General features: G+C 42.4%; 4 protein-coding genes across 4 annotated transcripts; all 4 read left to right on the top strand.

The window, feature by feature from the left end:
• The first annotated feature begins 2,714 nt into the window (after nt 1–2,714).
• Nucleotides 2,715–3,338, top strand: LOC146989294 (uncharacterized). The gene has a single exon (XM_085773186.1). It carries the CDS (start codon nt 2,715–2,717, stop codon nt 3,336–3,338), a length of 624 nt encoding a protein of 207 aa, XP_085629312.1.
• A 1,638-nt stretch (nt 3,339–4,976) lies between these two features.
• LOC146989293 (interferon-induced protein with tetratricopeptide repeats 5-like) lies at nt 4,977–7,609 on the top strand. Its single transcript, XM_085773185.1, has 2 exons — nt 4,977–4,983; nt 6,249–7,609. Exons 1-2 carry the CDS (start codon nt 4,977–4,979, stop codon nt 7,607–7,609), a joined length of 1,368 nt encoding a protein of 455 aa, XP_085629311.1.
• A 9,544-nt stretch (nt 7,610–17,153) lies between these two features.
• Nucleotides 17,154–20,093, top strand: LOC146989292 (uncharacterized). Its single transcript, XM_085773183.1, has 5 exons — nt 17,154–17,215; nt 17,987–18,094; nt 18,185–18,352; nt 18,951–19,067; nt 19,802–20,093. Exons 1-5 carry the CDS (start codon nt 17,164–17,166, stop codon nt 20,035–20,037), a joined length of 681 nt encoding a protein of 226 aa, XP_085629309.1. The 5' UTR covers nt 17,154–17,163; the 3' UTR covers nt 20,038–20,093.
• A 734-nt stretch (nt 20,094–20,827) lies between these two features.
• On the top strand, nt 20,828–23,760 carry LOC146989291 (uncharacterized). Its single transcript, XM_085773182.1, has 4 exons — nt 20,828–20,871; nt 21,566–21,590; nt 21,947–22,377; nt 23,601–23,760. The coding sequence occupies exons 1-4, from the start codon at nt 20,828–20,830 to the stop codon at nt 23,758–23,760; spliced, it is 660 nt and encodes a 219-aa protein (XP_085629308.1).
• The last annotated feature ends 1,063 nt before the right edge of the window (nt 23,761–24,823 follow it).

The following is a 24,823-nucleotide window of genomic DNA, read 5'->3' as shown; positions in this document are numbered from 1 at the left end:
TAATAACACTCATCCCTAAACCCGGAAAGGACAAAAACGTATAGATAATCTAAGACCAATAACATTACTTAATGTCGATGATAAACTATTCACTCATATCTTTGTCAACAGGTTGAAAGAAGGTTTGCCTCAAGGCTCCATCTAAATCTGAGTAAATGTGAATTAATGGCAATTCATGATCACCCCCTGGTGTCTATTCAAGGTATTGCAATCAAAAAGGAGGTTAAATATCTTATTATCTATAAGGACTTATATTATAGAAAGAAAACTAATATGGACAATATTATGTTGAAGAGTAAAACAATTCTAAATTCATGGTTGCAAAGAGATTTTTCTATATTTGGGAGGATTTTATTATCTAAAATGGAAGGTCTGTCACATTTTGTTTATCCAGCATACTCTTTGGCTATCCCTACTACTATGATTAAAAACATCAACCATCACAGGGGTACAACAGAGATAAAGTAAGCAGAAACCTGCTGTTTAATAAAACCAAATTCAGCATATTGAATATTCAAAATTTTTGTGAGTGTGGAGGAGGTACGGTTGGATGACATAAAAGTAATGTTAAAAGTAATGTTAAGACGCTAATGTTAAATTGAAATGAATAAATGCATAAAATTGGATGATTAAATATATTCACATGGTTTAGAGGCCATTGGGGGAGGGGCCCATAAAAGCTAGAAAAGTGATTTGAGTTTGTGTTGACATAAATATGAACTGAAATTAGAGTCTTTTAGCCTGAAGTACAAGTCTTCAGGGCCTAGTGGTAGTGAGGTAAAGTTCAATAAAGATTAAGAAAAAAAAACTGCAGCAGTGTTGAAGAGTCTCAGAATCAGAATCAGATTTATTGGCCAGTATGTTTACACACACAGGAATTTGTTTTGGCTCATTTTGTCTCATACAGACTTACAGACAAGAACAAGACGACATATACAAAATAATTCAAATATGTAGAAATAAAATATATAAATATATAAAATCTCAAGTCTCAAGGCCAAGGTTCAGGTCTTTAGGCTTACAAGTTGAAGTCCTGTTTCAAAATTGTGTTTTGATATGTGCCTGTGATAAATGTCTGTGAATTGTGTGAATTTGTAAACATGGGTTGGCAACATCAGCAGTGTCTCAGTGAAATATGGTAGTCTAGGTGAAATATAGCAAGCAGTGCAAACTGTTCGAGCTGTGAAAACAGCATTTCTGCTGACTGCTGAAGGGAGAAGAAAATAAATACTGCTTGATTGTTTGTCCAAAAGGTCAGAGGTCTTCGGACTGGCGAAGGTATGAACACTTAGGCTGGATTGCACCAACAAGGTTTAATTTAATCTAAGATTAGCTCTAATCAGAGATTAGTAAAACTCAGTTTAAAATGAGTTAATCCATGTTTAAAATTAAGCAGAGCTCTGTTGCACCATTTAAAATTAATCTCAGTTTAGTAAAACTCAGTTTAACTGAATTTAAACTGATTTAAATCAGTAGGGACAAGTGTGTATAAAGGAAACTAATTAAATATGCGAAATGGAGTTTTGTTCGTTGCAGTTTGTAAACAAAACATTCAAGCTGGGCGGCTCAACTGTGTAGACGAGCCTCCTGCCACTGACAGCAGCAGTCAAGACCGCAGAGGAAACGGAATACAGTCTGGGCCGATACCCGCCATCACCAACACGGAGCCTCTGGTTTTGTTTTGTTTTTTAAACAGGAGAGCCGAGCTGGGAAGACGGTGTTAGCGGTGGATGCTAACCACTACCACTAGCCGGATTTAGCATCGAGCTAGCTCCCCACAACGGTCCTCATACTTGTTACCAGTCGAGGCTTTAGTTGTCAGTGACGGTCAGGAATCGGTCTGCAGCTCCAGCGCTTCACTCAGACTGTACTTCTTTCTTTTGTCCTCCTGGCTGCTGCTGAGAGAGAGAGAGAGACGTGCTAGCACTCGTTAGCATCAGAGACAGCTAGTGCAGCTAGCAGCCCTGAGCCTTCTACTCTGCTGCACGTAGCTTCACCTGAGCTCTGTCAGAGAAAACACTGTCTCTCTCCGCCCAGAAACGTCTCTGTGCGCAACAAAACAAAGCAAAAGAGAGAAAATTGAGAGACAGAGCTGCTTGTCTCTCAATTTTCCTCAAGGAACTTCATAATTTTGCTCACTCCAGCTCAAAAATGCAGCCATTGAAAAAATTAAACCTCCTCCACTGTCAGTTTAAAATTAACCCTAGATCACAGTTTAAACTGGAGTTTAAAGTTCTGGTGCAACAGGATTAAAATTAAACTTAGTTTAGAGTAAAAATTAAACTGAGGTTTAAAGGGAGGTTTAAATCTAATCTGTCTTAATTTTGAACTAGGTTTAAAGTTTAGTGCAACAGAATTTAAATTTAAACCATGATTTAATCTGGTTTTAAAGTTAAACCTTGTTGGTGCAATCCAGCCTTAATGGTTTAGAGGTTTTCAGACTGGGAAATGTATGCATACTTTGGGTTAAAGGTCTGACCGAAAGAATGTACTGCAGTACGATTGAAATTTGTCTCCATCTGGCGTGTTAAATGAGATGTTGCAACTGACAAATTAAAAACTAAAGTCAAACCAAAACTTAACAAACCTAAATTCCAAAGTTAAACCTGAGCACTCTGCTGCCATCTGGTGGACACAGAAGTACTAATAACAACTGAAGCTAATGGGAAAATATAAGTGCATGAAACTAAAAAGTAACTGGATAATAAAAATTGATGCACAATGTAGTACAAAACAAACGGAGAATACACACAGTAAGAAAGCCAGTTAGCAGCTACAGCGGTATCGAACCAATACTGAGGGTCTACAGAAACTTCATATCTAAGGATGAGACGATCGATTTGGTAGAGGAGGCAATGGAAAGACACCCAGAGGAACGTTACCTGAAGAGGCGTGCTGCAGTCTGCTATGAAACCAGAATCTACTCCGACAGCGACAGTCCCCTGGAGAACAGCATGATGGACAGAGCGATCTCTCTCCACAAAGAGGTGATTGCTCTTTACCCTGATTCTTCACTTAGAAGGAAAATATCCCTCGCAAACATATATGGACGATCAAACCACAGCCAAGCTGAGGCTGACCAGATGTACGAGGAGCTGCTACAAAGTCCTCTAGATCCTACAGGGACTCAGATGCTCTACAATAACTATGCAAAGTATTTACATTTCATCCATAAGAAGATCCACGACTCCATAAGATACCACATGAGGGCAGCAGCCATTCCAGCCCCATCTTTCTTCCGTGCCAACAGCATCAGTATTTTGGAGAGGATTAAAGAAAGAGGGAGAAACCGAATGTGTGGAGAAATTGAGGATTTTCTTGCAACTCTGCAACACTAATAGCCGATAATGAAGAGGTACAAGTTTCACAAATCACGTTATCCTCCAAAGGTTTTAACATCTATCTGAAGATCCTCAATTTAGAGAATGGGAAAAACATTGAAAGAATAAAAACGATCTAGTTATGTTTTGAATACGTCTTCAAACTGATACTTTCGTAATGTACTAAACTGTATATTTAATGTTGTTTCAACCTCTGCTGTCCATTGAGCTTAAATAATATTCTATTTGGAATGGTTTGTGTGCAAAAATCAAATCAAGAGGTGATGAAATGACTGCAGTGAGCAGCGTAGTTCAATAATAAAACAATAATAAAACACACCCACCCAGTGTTTTTTTTCTTTGTAATAAACTAAGACGTGTCTGTGCACAGATAAAAGAAAAACAGATGTCACATTGAGAGGACAGGTGTATCCCTGAACCTACCTGCTGAAGATGTACACTGTCCCTGTGGGCTGATGCCTAATATGGGCTGGTCAGCAGGTCACCTCCCACCCCGAAGTGGACGGCTAGTTATGTGGCTGACTGGCCAAACAGCACAACCCATCAACACATCCCATTGGTTAATTTTAATTCAGTCAGGGACTGTCAATCATCCAGTTGCCGAATGGGCTTGGGAGTGGCGGATTTAAGAAATTTGGGGCCCAAGGCAAAGGCAGGCATGGGGCCCTCTGAAATCAGAAGACAACACACAAAACAACAGGTCAATTTTACAGATACATACATTTTAACAGAATACACATGTATTATTTTCTACCAGCAGGTTATCTGATAGAATAGCCTACTATGACAATTGCTTAAACTGCCCCACCGTTTTCCTCCTTCTTTCTCCTCTTCAGCACCGCTGGGACAGCTTCTTTTCATCTTGTTCTTTTCTTTACTTTTCTCTTCTCTACTCTCCTCTTCTTCTCTCGCCAGTCGCCACTTCGCGCTGTTTGTTTTCGTTTTGCTGCTGTCTTCCTGGATCCGATCTGCACATGCGCAGTAAGATGGACTGATCCAATGTAGTGGAGACTGAAGGGGGGGGCCCCGACACACACATAATACAATAAGCATTCTGCTGACATTTTAGCAAGAGGATTTTAATCAAAAACATAATTAATGTGCGCACATAAGTAATAACTGTATTATCCATAAGTGTATGAGGATTTTTATGGGGCCCTCAGGAACTTGGGGCCCTAGGCAACTGCCTAGTTTTGCCTAATGGTAAGTCCGCCCTCACGTTTAGTGGGAAACGAAAGTCTAAACTCTGGACTCAACATACGGATGTTTACAATTCCATAAAAGTTGAACATTAATGATTATATGGTGCTACACCCAAAGCAGCAGCAGACATAAAGAGCTGACCATCAAAGGTTACATTTAGAAAACTATTGAGACCAGCTGGACAATGAGGTGAGTCCCTGCTTTGTCGTACTTGTACTACAGTGACACAGTGTTTCCCCTAGAATTTTTTTCAGGCCCGGTGGTACCCACTGAAAAAACCCAAAACAGGCGAGGCGTTTGGCACGGTATATTGGGCGCAGTCGGATTCGGTCATGTGGCGCAGCAAGCGGTCTGCAATCTATATTTGTATTGGAATTTTTGTTCACTCAATAATTGTATATTTGGGGGTTAGGGGTAGGATAGGATAGTGTAATGGCAGGTACCTACGCTCCTTTCTATTGAGAGTGAGGAGTCACGTGCCGATTTGGTCTAATCTGGGCGGGGTTTGAGCTTTTTACAGTCCGGTCGGCCATGATGGAAGGAGACGCTATCGGTTGCCAGGGGCAACGTCATCAGAACAGCACAGAGACGGACTAAATTCTAGCTCTTTTTTGCGCCAACAGATCAACAAATTACAAGAAAGAATAAGGAGAAAGTAAATCACTGGAGCAGTTTTTAACACAGCAGTGATTTCCAGGCATTGTAAAACAGTAAATTACGGAGTAGACGATTTTGTTTTGCCCATAGACTAGTAAGGCTTTTGCCACCGGAATCCTTCCATCATGGCGGAGAAGGGGGGCGGGGCTCTGAGCTGTGACGACAACTCCTCACTCTCAATTAAATATAAAAGGAGGCTCCCACATGCTTGAGCTTTACACTTCTGACTTGTATAAACAGACTGTCCTGTGACTTTCAGCCTACAGTGGGAATGACAGCTGAGAACATTAGTCTTATATTACCCCCCACACACATTTAAATATGAAAGGAGGCTTAAAAAATCCCAGGACATTTCTCTTCTGTAATACACATTCTACATTTCAAAGGCGAAGTCTTTCCACACACGGGCTTCCTTCACTTTTCAAACGGAGTAGAACTTCATGTCAAACAGTAGGAGAGACACAGCCCAAGACCAGACACCGGAGGGAGAGAAGAAGGTCGGACGAGCACGAAAAAATAAGCACGTTGCCATAGCTTGCTTGCTACAAACCTTCAACATCCCATAATATGCTCGGCACGGTCCTCAAAATGTCAGGACAGGACACACCTGTTAGAAGAGAATACACCTGTTCGGAACCGGGTCAGAACCAGGTCATTACAAAATGTGGCAGATTAATTACAAAATGCGGCGTTATTACATAATGACGTGAAAATGTATTACATTATTACATAATGGGGTGTTACATTCCTTCCTTATTTTCTTACTTCTCATGAATTTGTTGATACTGAATCTCTTGTTTCTTCTATCTGTCCTGTTTTTTTTTTTACATTGTATTACATTTATTACTTAGTATTTCCATACATATACAGTATTTCATTCCTTCTTTGTTTCCTTATTCATTTCTACTATTATTAAATCTCTAAAAGTTGTATTTTCCTTCTTCAGTCATCGTTACTTTTTCTCCTCCTCAGTTTTTCCTTTCTTGTTTTCCACTCATTTTTACTGTTATATTTCTATTCTGATGTTTCCTACCCTTGTGCATTTAGTCCTTCTCTTTTTATTACATGAAATAATATTCCTCCTTTTGTTCTCCACCAGTTCTGCTCAGAGTGAAACAACACTGGAGGCCAGACTGGAGGCCCTGCAGTGCCACTTCACCTGGGGCCTGGAGCCTGAAAGGCACAAACTTTACAGTCTCAGGGACAATCTGGAAGACATCGGGGCTGAGGAGGGAAACAGTTGGTTGGGTCACATTTACAACTTGCAAGGGTTCACCCATTACAAGCTGGGCTGCCTCGAACAGGCCTGGAGTTTCTTCAGCAGGGCTGCAGAGGCCTTCCGCCAGATGAGAAACTCAGATGAGGGCCCCTGGTTGGTGGTGAACTATGGAAACAAGGCTTGGCTGCACTACCATCAGAATGAACAAGCGGAGAGCCAGGCTTGCTTGTCAAAGGTTGACGAGCTAATGGACGAGTATCCATCTCCAACGCAGGACGAGCTTCATCCAGAGATCTACGCTGAAAAAGGCTGGACTCTGATGAGTTTTGGCCGAGGCAAAAAGCCGCTGGCTGCAGATTACTTCCAGAGAGCCATCAGGATGCAGCCGGACATGGTGGAGTGGCAGACCAGCCACGTGATGATGTTAGTGAATCCCTCGGATAGGAGCGAAACCCTGGGGGATGACATCTTGGAGAAAATGAAAATCGCTAAGGAAAACGACCCAGAGGACCTGTACCTCGCTGCTCTGTACCTTGAAGCTCGTGCCAAAAAGGGTCAAAGAGTTGAGGGTGAAGCCCGTGAGCTGGCCACAAAGGTTTTGAGAAAGCCAGTTAGCAGGTACAACGGTATCAAGCCAATACTGAGGGTCTATGGAAACTTCATATCTAAGGATGAGGCGATCGATTTGGTAGAGGAGGCAATGGAAAGACACCCAGAGGAACGTTACCTGAAGAGGCGTGCTGCAGTCTGCTATGAAACCAGAATCTACTCCGACAGCGACAGTCCCCTGGAGAACAGCATGATCGACAGAGCGGTCTCTCTCCACAAAGAGGTGATTGCTCTTTACCCTGATTCTTCACTTAGAAGGAAAATATCCCTTGCAAACATTTATGGACGATCAAACCACAGCCAAGCTGAGGCTGACCACGTGTACGAGGAGCTGCTACAAAGAGATCCTGCTCTAGATCCTACAGGGACTCAGATGCTCTACAATAACTATGCAAAGCATTTGCACTTCGTCCATAATAGGAGCTACAACTCCATAAGATACCACATGAGGGCAGCAGAGATACCAGCCAAATCTTTCTTCCGTGCCAACAGCATCAGAATTCTGAGGAGGATTAAAGAAAGAGGGAGAAACCGAATATGTGGAGAAATTGAGGATTTTCTTGCAACTCTGAAACACTAATTTACACTAAGTTACAGCTCATTTTCACAAATCACGTTTTAACATCTATCTGAAGATCCTCAATTTAGAGAATGGGGAAAAAAATGAAAGAATAAAAACGTGAAAGTTTCTGTAAGTGATCATCACCTTTTCACCACAAACGTTGTCAAGACTAAACTGATAGTTATCTTTTAATATTAATACGTCTTCAAACCGATACATTTGTAATTGTACTAAAGTGTATATTTAATGTTGTTTAAACCTGTCTCTGTCCATTGATCTTAAATAATATTGTATTTGGAATGGTTTGTATGCAAAAATCAAATCAAGAGCTGATGAAATGACTGCAGGGAGCGGAGTAGTTCAATAATAAAACAATAATTAAACACACCCACCCAGTGTTTTTTCATTTGAAACAAAGTGAGATGTTTCTCAACACAGGTAAAAGAAAAACAGATGTCACATTGAGAGGACAGGTGCTTGACACACAACATACCAGCTGAAGACCCTCACTTCCACTGAGGAAAAACTCCATAGAAAACCCTTTTAACAGGGAAAAATTGGAGAAACCTCAGGGTGACATGCATGTACAACAGAATTAAGGTGCACAGTCAGGATGCAGATTAAAAAACAAGAATAAGAACAAATAGAATAAATAAAATAAACAATGTAGGCTACATCACTCACACATAAGCATCCATTCAGTGACTCACCCAACATTCATTCACTGACCACACAGCAACCATCACACACATCAGTACCAGTGTACTGTAGGCCAGGGCTAATACCAAAGTACAATAAAATGTCTGTTATCAGATGGATGCTTCACTGTTCAGTGTGGTTATGGCTGTGGGGTAAAAACTGTTCCAGAATCATGTGGTGTATGTTTTGATCGATCTTTATCTTCTGCCAGATGGAAAAAGTTCAAAAAGGTGGTGGTCCTTGTTGATGATGTGTGACTTCTGCAGACAACGAGAGGTGAGGATGTTGCTGGTAGTTGAGAGATGGTATTGTTTTGTTTAGTTTTTATAATTCTCTGCAGAGACTTTTTGTCAGCCGCAGAGAAACTCCTGTACCATGTCAATATGCCGTAGGTCAGGGTACTCTCAATTAGGGATGTGCACGGTTACCTGAGTACTCGAGTATCCGAGTAGGCAATCTGCTAATCGGTTATGAATTATTACGGTCAACCTAGGATTTAAAAAATGGCACGTTAGAGCACAGCCTAGCGTTGGATCATACTACATCATCATGCCATGGTTCGGCTTTTTCGTAGCGTTAAACAGTTTCGGATCAAGCAACATGATTTTTTGCTGTGTAAAAGCATTTTTGGATCGAGCCTCGAACTTTCAAACCTTTCAAATCAAGTCTGTAGGTTTTCAGTTTACAAACATTCTGAAACCTTCCCAGTTATTTCCTGAGACGATGCGAGAGAGGAGCATAGGCGCCAAAAAAAAAAAAAAAGCAGCAGAGCGCATTTATGTCCCTGCATAAAGATGCACATCTGCCCCATATGTGCATCTTGAACCCCAGTCTCTACTCTTATTATCCACCTGATATTTTGTCTGACGACGCTGTGTGTCACTAATGCACACGGACAGAGTGCATTTATGCCCCGGCTGCACTCTGTCCATCAAACATGGCGTCATTCTATTTTTATTAAAGTATTCGGTTACCCAGGTAGGACCAGGTTAGGTTACTCGGTTAGAAAATTCTTCAAAATGGGGCGGTGTTTGGCTCAGTTGGTGGAGCACCCGCCCCATGTGTTGAGGCTGTAGTCCTCCCTGCAGGCGGCCCCGGTTCGGGTCCCGCGTCGGGCGGCCCTATCCTGCGTGTCATTCCCCTCCTCTCTGCCTCCTGTTTCCTGTCACACTCTCAACTGTCCTACTTAATAAAGGCATAAAAAGCCAAAAAAATATACTTTAAAAAAAAAAAAAGAAAATTCTTCAAAATGCCCATCCCTACTCTCAATGATGCAGCAGTAATAAGACACAAGCAGGTTCTGCAGGGGTTTATCTTTCTGAGTGTGGTCAGGAAGTATAACCACTGCTGTGCCTTTTTCACATACATGCAACACTATACCACAGACATCAAACAATATCCCTGTCAAGTTCCTCCCCAGCTTAATTTTTTTTATATGACATGACATGTAAATGAGCAGTGTTCTGAGTCATGAAATGAGGAAATGAAAGTCTAAACCCAGGCTTCAATTTACCATTGTTTACAACTCCATAAAACATTAATGATGTGATGTTGCTACACGCAAAGCAGCAGCAGCAGCAGCAGCAGATATAAAGAGCTGATCATAGAGTGTTACATTTAGAAGCCTTGGTAATAATGCCTGGATACCAAGTATTTAGAAAGAATGGGGAGAGAGGCAAAGGCAGGGGAGTCCTACTTTATTTAAAATCTAATCTAAAATGCAAACTCCTTGAACTACCAGAAGGCATCAAATTTGACTGTGCTGGAGTAGAAGTGCTGTTATCCACTGAAATGTCTTGCATTTTAATATGTTTATATCGCCACCCATCCACTAAAATAGAATTGTATGACCAACTAAAAACCATGCTGAACTCAATTGGCCCAAAGAAAGAATTAACCATCCTAGGAGATTTTAATGTAAACTGGGACGACAAACAAGGCAGAAAAAAACTGAAATTAACCACTGAAAATTACAACCTAAAACAACTAATAGAGCAACCAACTAGACTGACAAATAAATCACAGACGAGAATCGATCTTTTATTTATAAACAAACCTGATAGAATACTCAGCATCCTGACTGCTATCTCTGACCATAACATCTCAAAGCTCAATAATTCAAGGTTTGCCAGACCATCTGAAGCCCATCACCCAGTATTAATGAAGCTTAGCGAAAGTTCAGACAGGAAGACTATCTCTCCAAGCATGCTCACGGAGTCATTTCCTCTCTCCCACTTCCCTCTGAAACACATCCCTCAGCACTCGTCCTCATCCAATCACAATCCGCCACCTTCTCTCCTCCTCCAATCAGCTTTCAGCTGTCATGTTTAAAAGTGCTCTCTCTCTACTCTCATTCAGCTGTCAACCAGCCCGCAGAAAACACTGATTTGCTCATACCTGTATGGCTTTCGTTCTATTGTTTCTTTGCTGCCTCTTCGTTGCCCGCCCGAGTATGTCGGATTACGACTTCGATCCTCCCGAGGATTTTGATCCAAGCAGCGAGCTCTTGCTGGAGGTAGCGCAGTCTCCTTCTACACAGCGCAGGAGCGCCCGGATCGCATCCTCTCAGTCTGAGTATTTGTCCCTGTTATCCCACCTGAGGGCTCAAGGAGTTTCTCCAGCCCCAGGGCTCCAGCTGTCCCAGCTCCAAGAGCTGGCAAGCCTGATCGCGGTTAGCAATTGCCCCGCTGCCTCTCCGGTCTCCGACGAGGACCCCGCGCCGGTTCAACAGGGCCGGAAAAGGACCAAGAATCCAGTCGCACCTCGGGCGAAGAAAAGAAGGCGTCCTCCATCAGCCAGCCGGGCAGATCCCGGCGCCATTGCTGGACCGTCTTCGGCCGCCGTCTCTCCAACGCTGCCGCCGTCGCTGCCACCACCGCTGCTCCTCCTCCGCAGGTCTTCCCCGCTGCTGCTGCCACAGCTGCCACTGCTGCTCCTCCTCCACAGGTCTTCCCTGCTGCTGCTGCTGCCGCTCCGGGCGCTAGCGACGTCCTGCTATCCAGCATGCAGGCTCTGGTGAGGTCAGTCCAGGCCATCGATTCCCGCCTTCAGTCTCTGGAAAGGGCTTCAGCCCCCGCGCTCTCGCTGGCTCACCCAAGCACCGCTCCTCTGCCTGCCGCATTCAGCGCAGCAGTGCCTCATTCACTGGCATCAGCCATCCCTGCTCCTCCGATAGGTAGGCCGTACATTCCTTCCGCTGCTAATATTTCTCCCCACTCAAGGCAGAAGATCCTTCAAGGAAAAGATATTAATCTGGTCAGCCTTATTCTGCCGTCACCGGAGTGCGACAAAAGAGTCACTTCTTCAGAAAATATCACCGCCATCTCCAAAACTGCAGATCCCTGTCTCACCAGAGACTTGTCCATAGGCGAATTCCTGGTCGCTTTTGGGATATACAGGGATGTAATCTGCTCCGTGTTTCCAGAAAGGAGGGTTGAATTAGATGCGTACTTGGCTCTGATTGGCGATCTAAATCTAAAATACGGGAGAAACATATTTTATCAGTATCACAAAGCATTCTCCAGCAAGGCAGCCCTCTACATATCCCAATCCAACATTCAATTAACCTGGTCAGTTCTTGACTCGGAGATCCTCATTATGTTTATCGGGGGCTCCCAGGCAGTCTCATGCCGCAAATGCGGGAGCACTGGCCACTCCGACTCACTGTGCCCTCAGCTACCGTTCCTGCCGCCAGCTCCTCCCCAGCATGATGATCTCGCACCGCGCTCCGTGACTGATAAGCGTGGTAGAAAGGTGGAATTGTTTAATAATCAGCCCATCTGCAACAACTTCAATGAAAATGTTTGCACTTACCCAAGTTGTGTATTTCTTCATGTTTGCAGTGCATGCAAGGATGCGCACCCTCGATCTGTGTGTCCCCGGCGGCTGATCCCCGCCTGCCTGGCCCGCTCTCGCCAAGCGAATCGGCGCGGCTCTCAGTAATCTTAAAAGATCACCCATCTACTCCCGTTAATGTGAGGGCTCTGGCTCTCGAATTGTCCACTTATCCTGACACTGTTTTCACCAATCACCTGCTCACGGGTCTATCTCAGGGTTTTCGAGTGGGAGTTGTTTCTTCCCTGGACTCTTGCTATGTTGCAAAAAATCTCCAGTCGGCGCTCAAAGATCCAGAGAGCGTCTCCCAGCTGCTAGGGAAAGAACTTAATAAAAATTACTTAATTGGCCCCTTCGACTCCCCTCCTTTCTCTGTGTTTCGCACTAGTCCAGTAGGTATCGCGAGGAAATACTCAGGGAAGAAAAGACTGATTTTTGATTTGTCCGCTCCTCGTTCAGGCCCCGTTATGAGCGTTAATAGTCTCATTCCCCCTGTTCCGTTTTCACTTCACTACGCCACAGTCGACAACGCAATTAAATTAATTAAACTCGCCGGGCAGGGGGCTTGGTTGTCCAAAGCAGATATAACAGATGCGTTCAAGATCGTTCCCATTCATCCGTCACAGTGGCATCTTTTCGGCATCAAGTGGGAGTCAATGTTTTATTTTGCAGTGAGACTCACCTTCGGCTGCAGGAGCAGTCCGTGCATTTTTAATATGGTGTCAGAGGCTCTCTGCTGGATTCTGCTCAATAATGTCAAACTTCCTTCAGTGCTTCATCTGTTGGACGATTTTTTGCTCATCGATTCCCCTAATGATAGCTCGGGTTCCTCGCTGGGAAAATTAAAGCGCCTGTTCAGCCAGCTCGGCGTGCCTCTCTCAGAGGAGAAAACTCTCGGCCCCGCAACATCCCTCGAGTTCCTCGGAATCCTGCTGGATACTGTGGAAATGAAAGCTTCACTCCCAGAAGAGAAACTGACCAGAATCTGTGAAATCAGCCTGGCATTCATGTCAGAAAAATCAATCTCAAAGCAACAATTACTTTCTCTTCTGGGCCATTTCAACTTTGCAATGCAGGTTATTCCTCAGGGTCGCTCGTTCATCTCCAGGCTGCTCGATTTAGCGTCTTCTGTGCTGAACCTGCATGACCAAATAGTCTCTTTGGTTTTGATTTTAACCCATGTGTCATCCACATACCTGAACCAGTGGCTCGGTGTTGTTCCTTCAAAGGAGTTCAAAGCCTTGTTCTCAACCTCCTCCATGTATAGATTTGCCACAGTGGGGGATACTGGTGAACCCACGGCACAGCCGTGTTTTTGTTTTTAAAATTTGCAGTTAAACTGGAAATATGTGGTATTCAGGCATAAATCCAAAAGCTGGCAAATGTTTTCTCTTATAGTAATGCTGATAACAATGCCATGCAGCGTTGCATCAGATAAAAAACAGGTTTGGATTGTACCAGGGAGCTATTCTTTTCTGGTTGATAACCTTCTTTTTCAGAGGAGCTACAGCATCAAGTGTCCTGAGGAGTGCTGCTGCAGTGCTGTCCACAAGATAATCTAGTTGCGAGGGGGTAAAATCAGCATAGCTGCCCGATATATTGTCACAAGATGTGGCAGCAAGCTCTGCTGGAATGAGATCTTTAAATCTAGAAACAGCATCGCGGATAAACATCTACTGTAGTGTAGGGATGTGGAGATCAAATCGGTGGTCCGATATAAACGTATGCGATGTGACTGCACCGGTAGATTCAGGGTACATCGGACATAATTTATGGTTGAATTTGCGATGCATCTCTTCTAGCTGTCTACATCCGTAAATTCCATGGTTAAAATCGATCATTTCATTTTCCGAGGGAACCTGAATGCACCACCGCGGGAGCCGTGCGCAGCCTCCTGCCGCTGACAGGTAGCAGCAGCAGCAGCAGCTGTAGTCAGAGCCGCCAAGAACAGTCCGAGTAAAGCGGCGGGTCAATACTCGACAGTCACCAGCTGTAACTAGGGGGAGGGCCGTGGTAGTGGCTCTGGTTGTAGTGAGCTGGGAAGCGGTGGTAGCCGCGGATGCTAACCACAAGTTAGCGGTAGCCTTCTCCTTCCGAGTTGGTTAACTTAAATTTCTCTGGGTGAAACTCCCAGGGTGGCGTTGTCTGGCAACATTTAATACTTTTCTAAAACATTACATTAACCAAAAAATCACCTCCTCGCGCCACCACAATCTGGCGTTGTCGGCAGGATTTAATACTTTTCTAAAACATTACATTAACCAAAAATCACCTCCTCGCGCCGCCACACATATAAAGTTATTATTATAACATAGCAATACCAAAATGCAGAGGTGCCACCACACAAGACTAGCCCATATGATTACTGTAAGCTGGATTTAATTTGTATAAGTCTACCATTTATTTCCTCTAGACTGTACCTTTCAAATATGATTTATCGGTTTGCCCTGTAAAAATTAACCAAATATACATCCCTCAAATTGATACAGAGAAGCAGAATAGTGGTATTGAGGTAAACCTGATGTGGGAAGAAACTTTCATATCACAACTGTATCAAACATCATATCGAACAAAATCTCTTTGTAATTGAGTCATATCGTTATCAAATCGCATTTGAATCGCATCGCATCGTGAACAGGAGTGAATCGTATCGCATCGTATCGACAGGAGCTTCAGTGTATCGTTAATGTATCGTATCGGTGGCAGCGTATCGAGATGCGTATCGAATCGGCCTCAGTGGTGGAGATATACAACCAGGGTTCAAACTTAACTTTTTTGCTCACTGGCCAACTGGCTAGTAAGCTTTAAAAATCTATTGGCCAGAAAGATTTTTTACTGGCCAAAAATTATGTATAGCTGTTATGTATATTTTTCATTGTGTTGAACTGTTATAATACACTCATAAGCATTTTTAACACATATCATAGCTATTAGCATATTTTTGTGTGGAATAAAGGAGTCAAGTTTGCCTTTTTCCCTAAAAGGTTTATTTTAGGGATGCACATGGTTAACCATTTAACCATTAACCTATAACAAGAACTTGACCGAATAATACTATCAGTTATTTATATATATTTATTTATTAGCTCCTTATGTCGTCAACTCATGGGGGCGTGTCGACATGCAGACTTCCACTGCCTTCAGTCATATTATTTAGTAGCTAAAAGTTTCACAGGAGGACTGACACTGTGCACCATGAAGGAAGATCAGACAATAAATGTAGCCTACACGGACATAGATGTGCATCACCTGTAATAACGGCGCTGCAGCTCTCCTGCAGCTCCACAGAGGAGCTGTCAGAGGAGCTCTGCTGTTCCTCTCTCTTCAGTCTGGTGTTTGGCTGCACTTTCAATAAGAACAGCTCCATATGAGCGCGATCAGCAGAGACAGAGCACAATGGATGTGCCATTGATCAGATATCGCAGCGCACATGTTTATTTAACGGCAAAAAAAAAAAAAAAAATGGAGCGATGTTTTTTTTGATGCGCTGCGATATCTGATCAATGCCACATCCATTGTGCTCTGTCTCTGCTGATCGCGCTCATATGGAGCTGTTCTTATTGAAAGTGCAGCTAAACACCAGACTGAAGAGAGAGGAACACACACGTGCGCTGCGAGCGTTGTAATCGGTCACAAATCATTGCTATACGGCATGTTGTCATGTTGTGAGCTTTAAGATCTGCACGACACCGGCTCACAACCCAAGCGTCACAGCCATTAATATAATACATCCATGGTCACAGCCGCGTCGGGAGGAACAGTAACAACAACAAAGTAGTTTTTTTTTTTCACTCGCCAGAGTGGCCGGTCAGCCGGCTTCCTTTACTCGCCAAAGCATCAAAGTTAGTCGCCACTGGCGACTGGCGACCGCTAATTTTGAACCCTGTATACAACCCTACTGTAGTGGGATTTTTTCCCAGGTAGGATATAATTTGAAAAAGTAAATTCAAATGTTATTAAAGAATGATCAGATAAGACAGGGTTTTGAGGAAGAACTGTGATGTGGTCAGCTTCTATTCTATAAGTTAGTACTAAATCAAGGATATGGTTAAAAGAGTGAGAGTGGGTTTGTTTACCCTCTGAGAGAAGCCAACTGTGAGGTATGAGGAAGGGAGGTGCACCTCCCTTCCTCATACCTCACAGTTGGCTTCTCTCAGATGAGGAATATGGAGGTGCACCTCCCTTCCTCATACCTCACAGTTGGTGATAGTGGTGGTGATAGTGATAGGTATTTCCTGGTTGGCAAAACAATGTCTGACTTGAAACAACAACAATGGTCTGAGGTATCTTGATAAAGGTACTTTATTTGTCACATATACAGCTAGTACAGTGAAATTCTTTCTCTGCATTTAACCCATCCCTGAGGAGCAGTGGGCAGCCACGGTGCGGCGCCCGGGGACCAACTCCAGATTATGAGCCAGTGCCTTTGGTCAGTGGCGCTGACTGGAGGATTAACCTAGCCGACATGTTTTTAGTATTAGTATATTCCACTCATAATGTATTATATCACCCCCTGCACTATGAAGGGATGAACAGATTACTAAAAGAGATACAAAACACTGACTTTAGTCACTGTTTTTCAGGGTTTCTTCATAGGAGTTCAGTTTGTTATTAACAGTATGTAAAATTTCCCCTTGAACTGTCAGTGCATTGTACTGGACAAACACATTCAGTGTATAGCATAAAAAAAACTACAACTGTATGGACAAGAAGCCAAAACATCTTCTCAGAAAACAGAGGAGAGAAAAAATGTCATCATCCTCATTAAAATGTGGAATTCAGGAATTTAACCTTCATCATTCTGGTTTTGGTTGTTGTTTAAACAAACATACTAACACTGAAAATGAAACTATAAAGGGCGTGAAAAAGGTGTTCACTGAACAAGAGAAGGGATGACAGTTAATGATCCTGTTGTAAAAAATGGGAACACATCCAAACCGTGACGTTGGTGCACATGAACCTTCAGCACCTGTACAGTCGATATATAAAGTCCAGCAGGCTGATCAGCTGCACTGTCACCATCCACTTACCTGTTCATCATGATGAAGCTGATCCTCTCTCTGACTCTGGTCTGGGCGCTCGCCAGCTCAGGTAAGACCACCTCTTCTTACTGTAGAGATTCTGCAGGTACAAGACGACCAATATTTAACAGATAAATAAGAACTAGAACTAAATAAAAGATGATTAATGACTTTTAATCAACCAGCGCTGATCATGTGAAACGATCTAAATCCAGGGGGAAAATTCACTCATTACAGTTAAAGAAACAACAAGCAGTGAAATTTTGGACAGTTCAAATCATTTGTAAACCATAGCAACCACTACATCTTAAAATCCTTGGCCCTGTTCCCACCACAGTGATCTGCTGTGAGTGCCTGTTTACGTGATTTAAAATGCCTCAATTTATCACTTGTGATCAGATGCTGTTTTTAGCCAATAAACCAATGTATTTGTTGACAATGTGTTTGTGTAAAAGTTTAAAGTTTAATTTTAAAGTTTTTTCCACTTGAAAACAGCGAGGACATCAGTAAAATGGGTGGTCCTTCAGATAATAAGACTAGAGTGGGCGGTCCTTATAAAGACGTCAGTAGAGTGGGCGGTCCTTATAAAGACGTCAGTAGAGTGGGCGGTCCTTTACAGAACGTCAGTAGGTCTCAGATGCATCCTGAGCGAGTCTTGGGTGTGTTCACACCTGAACTCACCTGTGATCAGACCACCTGAGACAGATGTTATCACCAGGTGTGAAGGAAGTGTTTGTGATAACAGCAACAATGATAATTAGATTTCTGAGCTTTTATAAACCATCAAACCCTGTAACCCTAAAGATTGCACACAATTGACTTGACATCTATTTTTCTGCAGCTGCAGCTCAAGCACTGAATTGTCTGACTTGTACGAATCTGACATGTTCAGCAACAACATCATTGGCATGTACCACAGAGACCATGTGTGTGACAGCCTCTATTTCAGGTAGTCTCCTCTTCATGTTGTCGATTACTTTTCACTAAAATACATGTGTGTTTTCCATCAACATTAACAAACTGCACTTGGACTGTGTAGTTGTTGCAGGTGGAAATACAGTACAGCAAATCCTCAGGAGCTGTGCACCGGCCTCCCTGTGTCTAGCCACAGGTGTTCAGACATTTTCAGCGAACTTGGGTGTTACAAGTGCAGTGGCATCAGTTGAGTGCTGCAGCACAGATAACTGCAACTCACAAAATGTATCTTGTAAGTACAGAGGGCTGATAAAGGTGCGTTCACACCGGACCTTTTATTTTTGACGCTGGCAACAAGTTTACATATTAAGTCAATGTAAACAAGCGACTTAGTGATTAATCACTGGGGCTCCGAGCGACAGAGACCGAGCGACGAGATGAGAAATCCCAAGTCTCTGGCTGTCAGTCGCTTGTCACTCAGTGCTGATTGGCTGCGTAACTATGACAACTACTGAAATCATGGAAAACGTAATACAACTCCACCGGTCCAGCAGAGTAAAGCCGGCTTGACATTGTACGGCGCTTGTGGGACTTCCACAACAGGTAAACGGCGGCAGCATAGGCTACGATATCAGCCGTGCTGGACCAATACAAACAGGAAGAAAAGAGCACCTCCGAGCTCCGATTCACTGGAATCGCTTGAATGACATCATCAGAGCAAAACTGACAAGCGACTGCAGCTGAGTGACAGGGTGATTTTTTTGGAGCGACACAAGCGACAGCGACAAATATAAAAGGTCCGATGGGAAAGCACCTTTAGAGAGATGAGGAAAGATTACTGGAAACTCTATTTTCATTTTGTGACACTTAAATGTTGTTTTCTGTTTCAGTCCCTCCTGCTGAGGCCCCCAACAACCTGTCATGTTTGACGTGCGATCCTATCACATCTCAATGCACCACTCCATTAACATGTACTGGATCTCAGGACCAATGCATTCAAGGAAATTGTGAGTGTTCTCCTTATCTGACATCTGTCCTGACCCCACATTTACTTAGTTTGAGGTTTTTTGCTTACAAAACACCGAGTTGAACTTCTCCATTAGTAAGTGTAAAGTGAATATATATATATACTAGGGCTGTCAGAGTTAACGCGTTAATCGCGATTAGATTAATTTAAAAAATTAACGCGATTAAATTTTTTAATCGCGGTTAATCGCGGCCCATTTTGTCCTCTGTCTGCTGGACTGGAGGACTGGAGTGTGGGACCTCCAGTCCAGTAGGTGGCGGTAAGGCACCTTCAAGTTGGTTGCTACACAAATATACACAGTCTAACATATATCCACAGCTCCATCCATTGATTTTTTGACGGCTTTGTTGTCAACAAATGCACGTGGGATGTATTGATTTTTTGACGGCTTCTGTTGTCAACAAATGCACATGGCCAGGCAGAGGCGTAGCAAAGTAAAGGGCAATTTCCACTGGATGCAATTCGTTTCAATTCTGTGTGAGTTTCATGCATCATGTGTTATGATTAGGTACTAGGCCTGCTAGGTCTGGTCTAAAAGTTGTTTGTCTAGAGATTATAACACTTTGGAGGGATGAAAGTCCAAAGCGCCATATATAATATTTTTAATAGAGATTAATCGCGAGTTAACTATGGAAAAAATGCGATTAATCGCGATTAAAAAAATTAATCGTTTGACAGCCCTAATATATACATAACATTTTTTTTCATCTGCAGTGACGGTTGGGTCCACAACCATACCACTCTTTGGCTGTGCATCTTCAAACATTTGTGATGTTGCTACCAGCGTAGGAAGTCTGCCCATCCTGGGAAATGTTACTGCCAGCAGTCCAAGCTGCTGTAACACCAATCTGTGTAATGATGGAACCACAACTCCTCCCAGTGACGCCTGTTGTGTCAGACTGAGTATGATCCATCTGCTACTGGGACTCTTCTTCTTCACCCTCTATTAGAGCACAGAAACAACAAGACAAATCAATGGAAGTTGTATGTCAAGAAATGATTTATGGTTATCTACACTGGATATTGCTGAATTTCAGTTTCAGAGGTCTCTATGTCAAGTGCACCACTAACAGATCACTGCTCATTATATCTGGAACTGAAACCAGGATGGACTAACCACAAATTTTTAATTTTTTTTCTGGCAAGATATCAAAGAACTGTTACGCCGGGAATGTTCTATGAATAAGGACATGATGCCTACAATGAAACAAGGATTAATAGCACTCATCCCTAAACCCGGAAAGGACAAAAACGTATAGATAATCTAAGACCAATAACATTACTTAATGTCGATGATAAACTATTCACTCATATCTTTGTCAACAGATTAAAAGAAGGTTTGCCTCATGTTATTAGTGAATCCCAATCTGGTTTCTTCAGAGAACGTTCAATTCACAACAACATTAGATTAGTACTAGATTTATTAGACTATGCAGATAAGATTAAAGATGATGGTTTAATTTTTGTTTTTAGACTTCTGTAAAGCATTTGATACAGTTGAACATGGTTTTATGATGGATACATTGAAATATTTTGGTTTTGGTGAATGCTTCCGAGAAGTAATTAAGATGTTCTACAAAGACATAAATAACGCTGTACTACCAACTGGAACGTGTAAAAGATTTACAGTGAAAAGGGGAATCCGACAAGGCTGTCCAGCCTCACCTTTACTTATTATCTAAAATGGAAGCTCTGTCACGTTTTGTTTATCCAGCATACTCCTTGGCTATCCCTACTACTATGATTAAAAACATCAACCATCACAGGGGTACCCCAGAGATAAGGTAAGCAGAAACCTGTTGTTTAATAAAACCAAATTCAGCATATTGAATATTCTACATTTTTGTGAGTGTGGAGGAGGTAAGGTTGGATGACATAAAAATTAAGACGCTAAGTTAAGTTAAACTTAAGTTAAGACGCTAATGTTAAATTGAAATGAATAAATGCATAAAATTGGATCATTAAATATATTCACATGGTTTAGAGGCCATTGGGGGAGGGGCCCATAAAAGATAGAAAAGTGATTTGAGTTTGTGTTGACATAAATATGAACTGAAATTAGAGTCTTTTCGCCTTAAGTACAAGTCTTCAGGGCCTAGTGGTAGTGAGGTAAAGTTCAATAAAGATTAAGAAAAAAAACTGCAGCAGTGTTGAAGGGTCTCAAGGCCAAGGTTCAGGTCTTTAGGCTTAGCAGGCCCCATATGTGTTACAAGTTGAAGTCCTGTTTCAGAATTGTCTTTTGATATGTGCCTGTGATAAATGTCTGTGAATAGTCTGAATTTGTAAACATGGGTGGGTAACATCAGCAGTGTCTCAGTGAAATATGGTAGAGTCTTGGTGAAATAGTGCAAGCAGTGCAAACTGTTTGAGCTATGAAAACAGCATTTCTTCATTTGAGTTTGAGTGTTCTGCCATACAAGCTGGTTGACTGCTGAAGGGAGAAGAAAATACTGCTTGTGGGGATTGTTTGTCCAAAAGGTCAGAGGTCTTCGGACTGGCGAAGGTATGAACACTTAATGGTTTAGAGGTTTTCAGACTGGGAAATGTATGCATACTTAAAGGGTTAAAGGTATGACCGAAAGAATGTACTGCAGTACGATTTAAATTTGTCTCCATCTGGCGTGTTAAATGAGATGTTGCAACTGACAAATTAAAAACTAAAGTCAAACCAAAACTTAACAAACCTAAATTCCAAAGTTAAACCTGAGCACTCTGCTGCCACCTGGTGGACACAAAAGTACTAATAATAACTGAAGCTAATGGGAAAATATAAGTGCATGAAACTAAAAAGTAACTGGATAATAAAAATTGATGCACAATGCAGTACAAAACAAACGGAGAATACACACAGTAAAATAGGTTTTGAGAAAGCCAGTTAGCAGCTACAGCGGTATCGAACCAATACTGAGGGTCTATGGAAACTTCATATCTAAGGATGAGACGATCGATTTGGTAGAGGAGGCAATGGAAAGACACCCAGAGGAACGTTACCTGAAGAGGCGTGCTGCAGTCTGCTATGAAACCAGAATCTACTCCGACAGCGACAGTCCCCTGGAGAACAGCATGATCGACAGAGCGGTCTCTCTCCACAAAGAGGTGATTGCTCTTTACCCGGATTCTTCACTTAGAAGGAAAATATCCCTTGCAAACATATATGGACGATCAAACAGCCAAGCTGAGGCTGACCAGATGTACGAGGAGCTGCTACAAAGAGATCCTGCTCTAGATCCTACAGGGACTCAGATGCTCTACAATAACTATGCAAAGCATTTGCACTTTGTCCATAATAGGCAGAGATGGGACCAAGTCACACATGTGCAAGTCTCAAGTAAGTCTCAAGTCTTAACCTTCAAGTCTCAAGTAAGTCCCAAGTCATTTCACTTTGGGCAAGTCAAGTCAAGTCAAGTCACAGGTTATGTCAAGTCAAGTCCAAGTCAAGTCCTGCATAGGTCAAGTCAAGTCCAAGTCAAGTCACCTTATTATTGCAATTTCACCCGCAGAATCTAATCTAAATAAAGTGAAGACAATATATTAGAATAGAATAGAATAGAACATCTATTATGTCTTATGTCTTATCATGTCTTAATGCATTAATGAGCCTCTTCATACCTGATCTGATCACAAAAGGTCAACTCCAACTACATCAATAGAATAGAATAGAAAATCTATTCTATTCTATCATGACAACACCATTCTCAGCCTGCAATACAGAGTAGTTTTAGATATTAATTTGATATTTTATATTCAAAAGTCAAAGAATGTGTACCATTGAAACATTCCTGGATGCTATGACTGACAGGCAAACAGCTGTGTAGTCACTGCAGATTCTGCAGCAGTGAGAACGTGAGGCTGAAGGAGAGGAGATTTATAAAAAAAATTAAAAATAAAAACAAAATTTAAAAAATAGGACACGTTAGCTCCTCGCTATGGTAACGCTGGTAACAGGTGACTGTTAATATTGGTTACTGTGAGTCTGGCCCGTCTCTGAACAGCGGCGGCGATGCGGCGTTAATGAAGCAGCGGCCGCTCACCGTCACTGAAACTCCAGATGAAATCTCCGAAATAAAACACTGAGCTGCGAGCGTGATAGCACGCCATGGATGTATTATATTATAGCCTGGCCCTAGATCCATGTAGCACGCCCGCTGCAGCGACCCTGACGGCCCCTTTGCTCCGTACCAAACCCCCCTCTCACTCTCTCCCCCTCCCTCTCTCTCTCCAGCGGTCCTTTCAAAATAAATGCATAAAAAGTCCGGAGGGGAAAAAAAAACAAAACACACCGACTGATCTGGTGCCGTGCCGGGGAAAAATTCAGCGGTGGCGGCTGGTCATTCAAGTCATTCGAGTCATCGTGTCTCAAGTCAAGTCAAGTCCCGAGTCTTTAACCTCCAAGTCCGAGTCAAGTCGCAAGTCTTTTATTTTTTGTCAAGTCAAGTCAAGTCGCATCAAAATAGCGACTCGAGTCGACTCAAGTCCAAGTCACAGTGACTCGAGTCCCCATCTCTGATAATAGGAGCTACAACTCCATAAGATACCACATGAGGGCAGCAGAGATACCAGCCAAATCTTTCTTCCGTGCCAACAGCATCAGAATTCTGAGGAGGATTAAAGAAAGAGGGAGAAACCGAATATGTGGAGAAATTGAGGATTTTCTTGCAACTCTGAAACACTAATTTACACTAAGTTACAGCTCATTTTCACAAATCACGTTTTAACATCTATCTGAAGATCCTCAATTTAGAGAATGGGGAAAAAAATGAAAGAATAAAAACGTGAAAGTTTCTGTAAGTGATCATCACCTATTCACCACAAACGTTGTCAAGACTAAACTGACAGTTATCTTTTAATATTAATACGTCTTCAAACCTATACATTTGTAATTGTACTAAACTGTATATTTAATGTTGTTTAAACCTGTCTCTGTCCATTGATCTTAAATAATATTGTATTTGGAATGGTTTGTATGCAAAAATCAAATCAAGAGCTGATGAAATGACTGCAGTGAGCGGAGTAGTTCAATAATAAAACAATAATTAAACACACCCACCCAGTGTTTTTTCATTTGAAACAAAGTGAGATGTTTCTCAACACAGGTAAAAGAAAAATAGATGTCACATTGAGAGGACAGGTGCTTGACACACAACATACCAGCTGAAGACCCTCACTTCCACTGAGGAAAAACTCCATAGAAAACCCTTTTAACAGGGAAAAATTGGAGAAACCTCAGGGTGACATGCATGTACAACAGAATTAAGGTGCACAGTCAGGATGCAGATTAAAAAACAAGAATAAGAACAAATAGAATAAATAAAATAAACAATGTAGGCTACATCACTCACACATGAGCATCCATTCAGTGACTCACCCAACATTCATTCACTGACCACACAGCAAACATCACACACACATCAGTACCAGTGTACTGTAGGCCAGGGCTAATACCAAAGTACAATACAATGTCTGTTATCAGATGGATGCTTCACTGTTCAGTGTGGTTATGGCTGTTCCAGAATCATGTGGTGTATGTTTTGATCGATCTTTATCTTCTGCCAGATGGAAAAAGTTCAAAAAGGTGGTGGTCCTTGTTGATGATGTGTGACTTCTGCAGACAACGAGAGGTGAGGATGTTGCTGGTAGTTGAGAGATGGTAATGTTTTGTTCAGTTTTTATAATTCTCTGCAGAGACTTTTTGTCAGCCGCAGAGAAACTCCTGTACCATGTCAATATGCCGTAGGT

Source organism: Trachurus japonicus, chromosome 4 (genome assembly GCF_045865225.1).
Source record: "Trachurus japonicus isolate A0001 chromosome 4, Traja_1.0".
NCBI classification, from domain to species: domain Eukaryota; kingdom Metazoa; phylum Chordata; class Actinopteri; order Carangiformes; family Carangidae; genus Trachurus; species Trachurus japonicus.
This window is presented reverse-complemented; position numbering and strand designations above follow the sequence as displayed.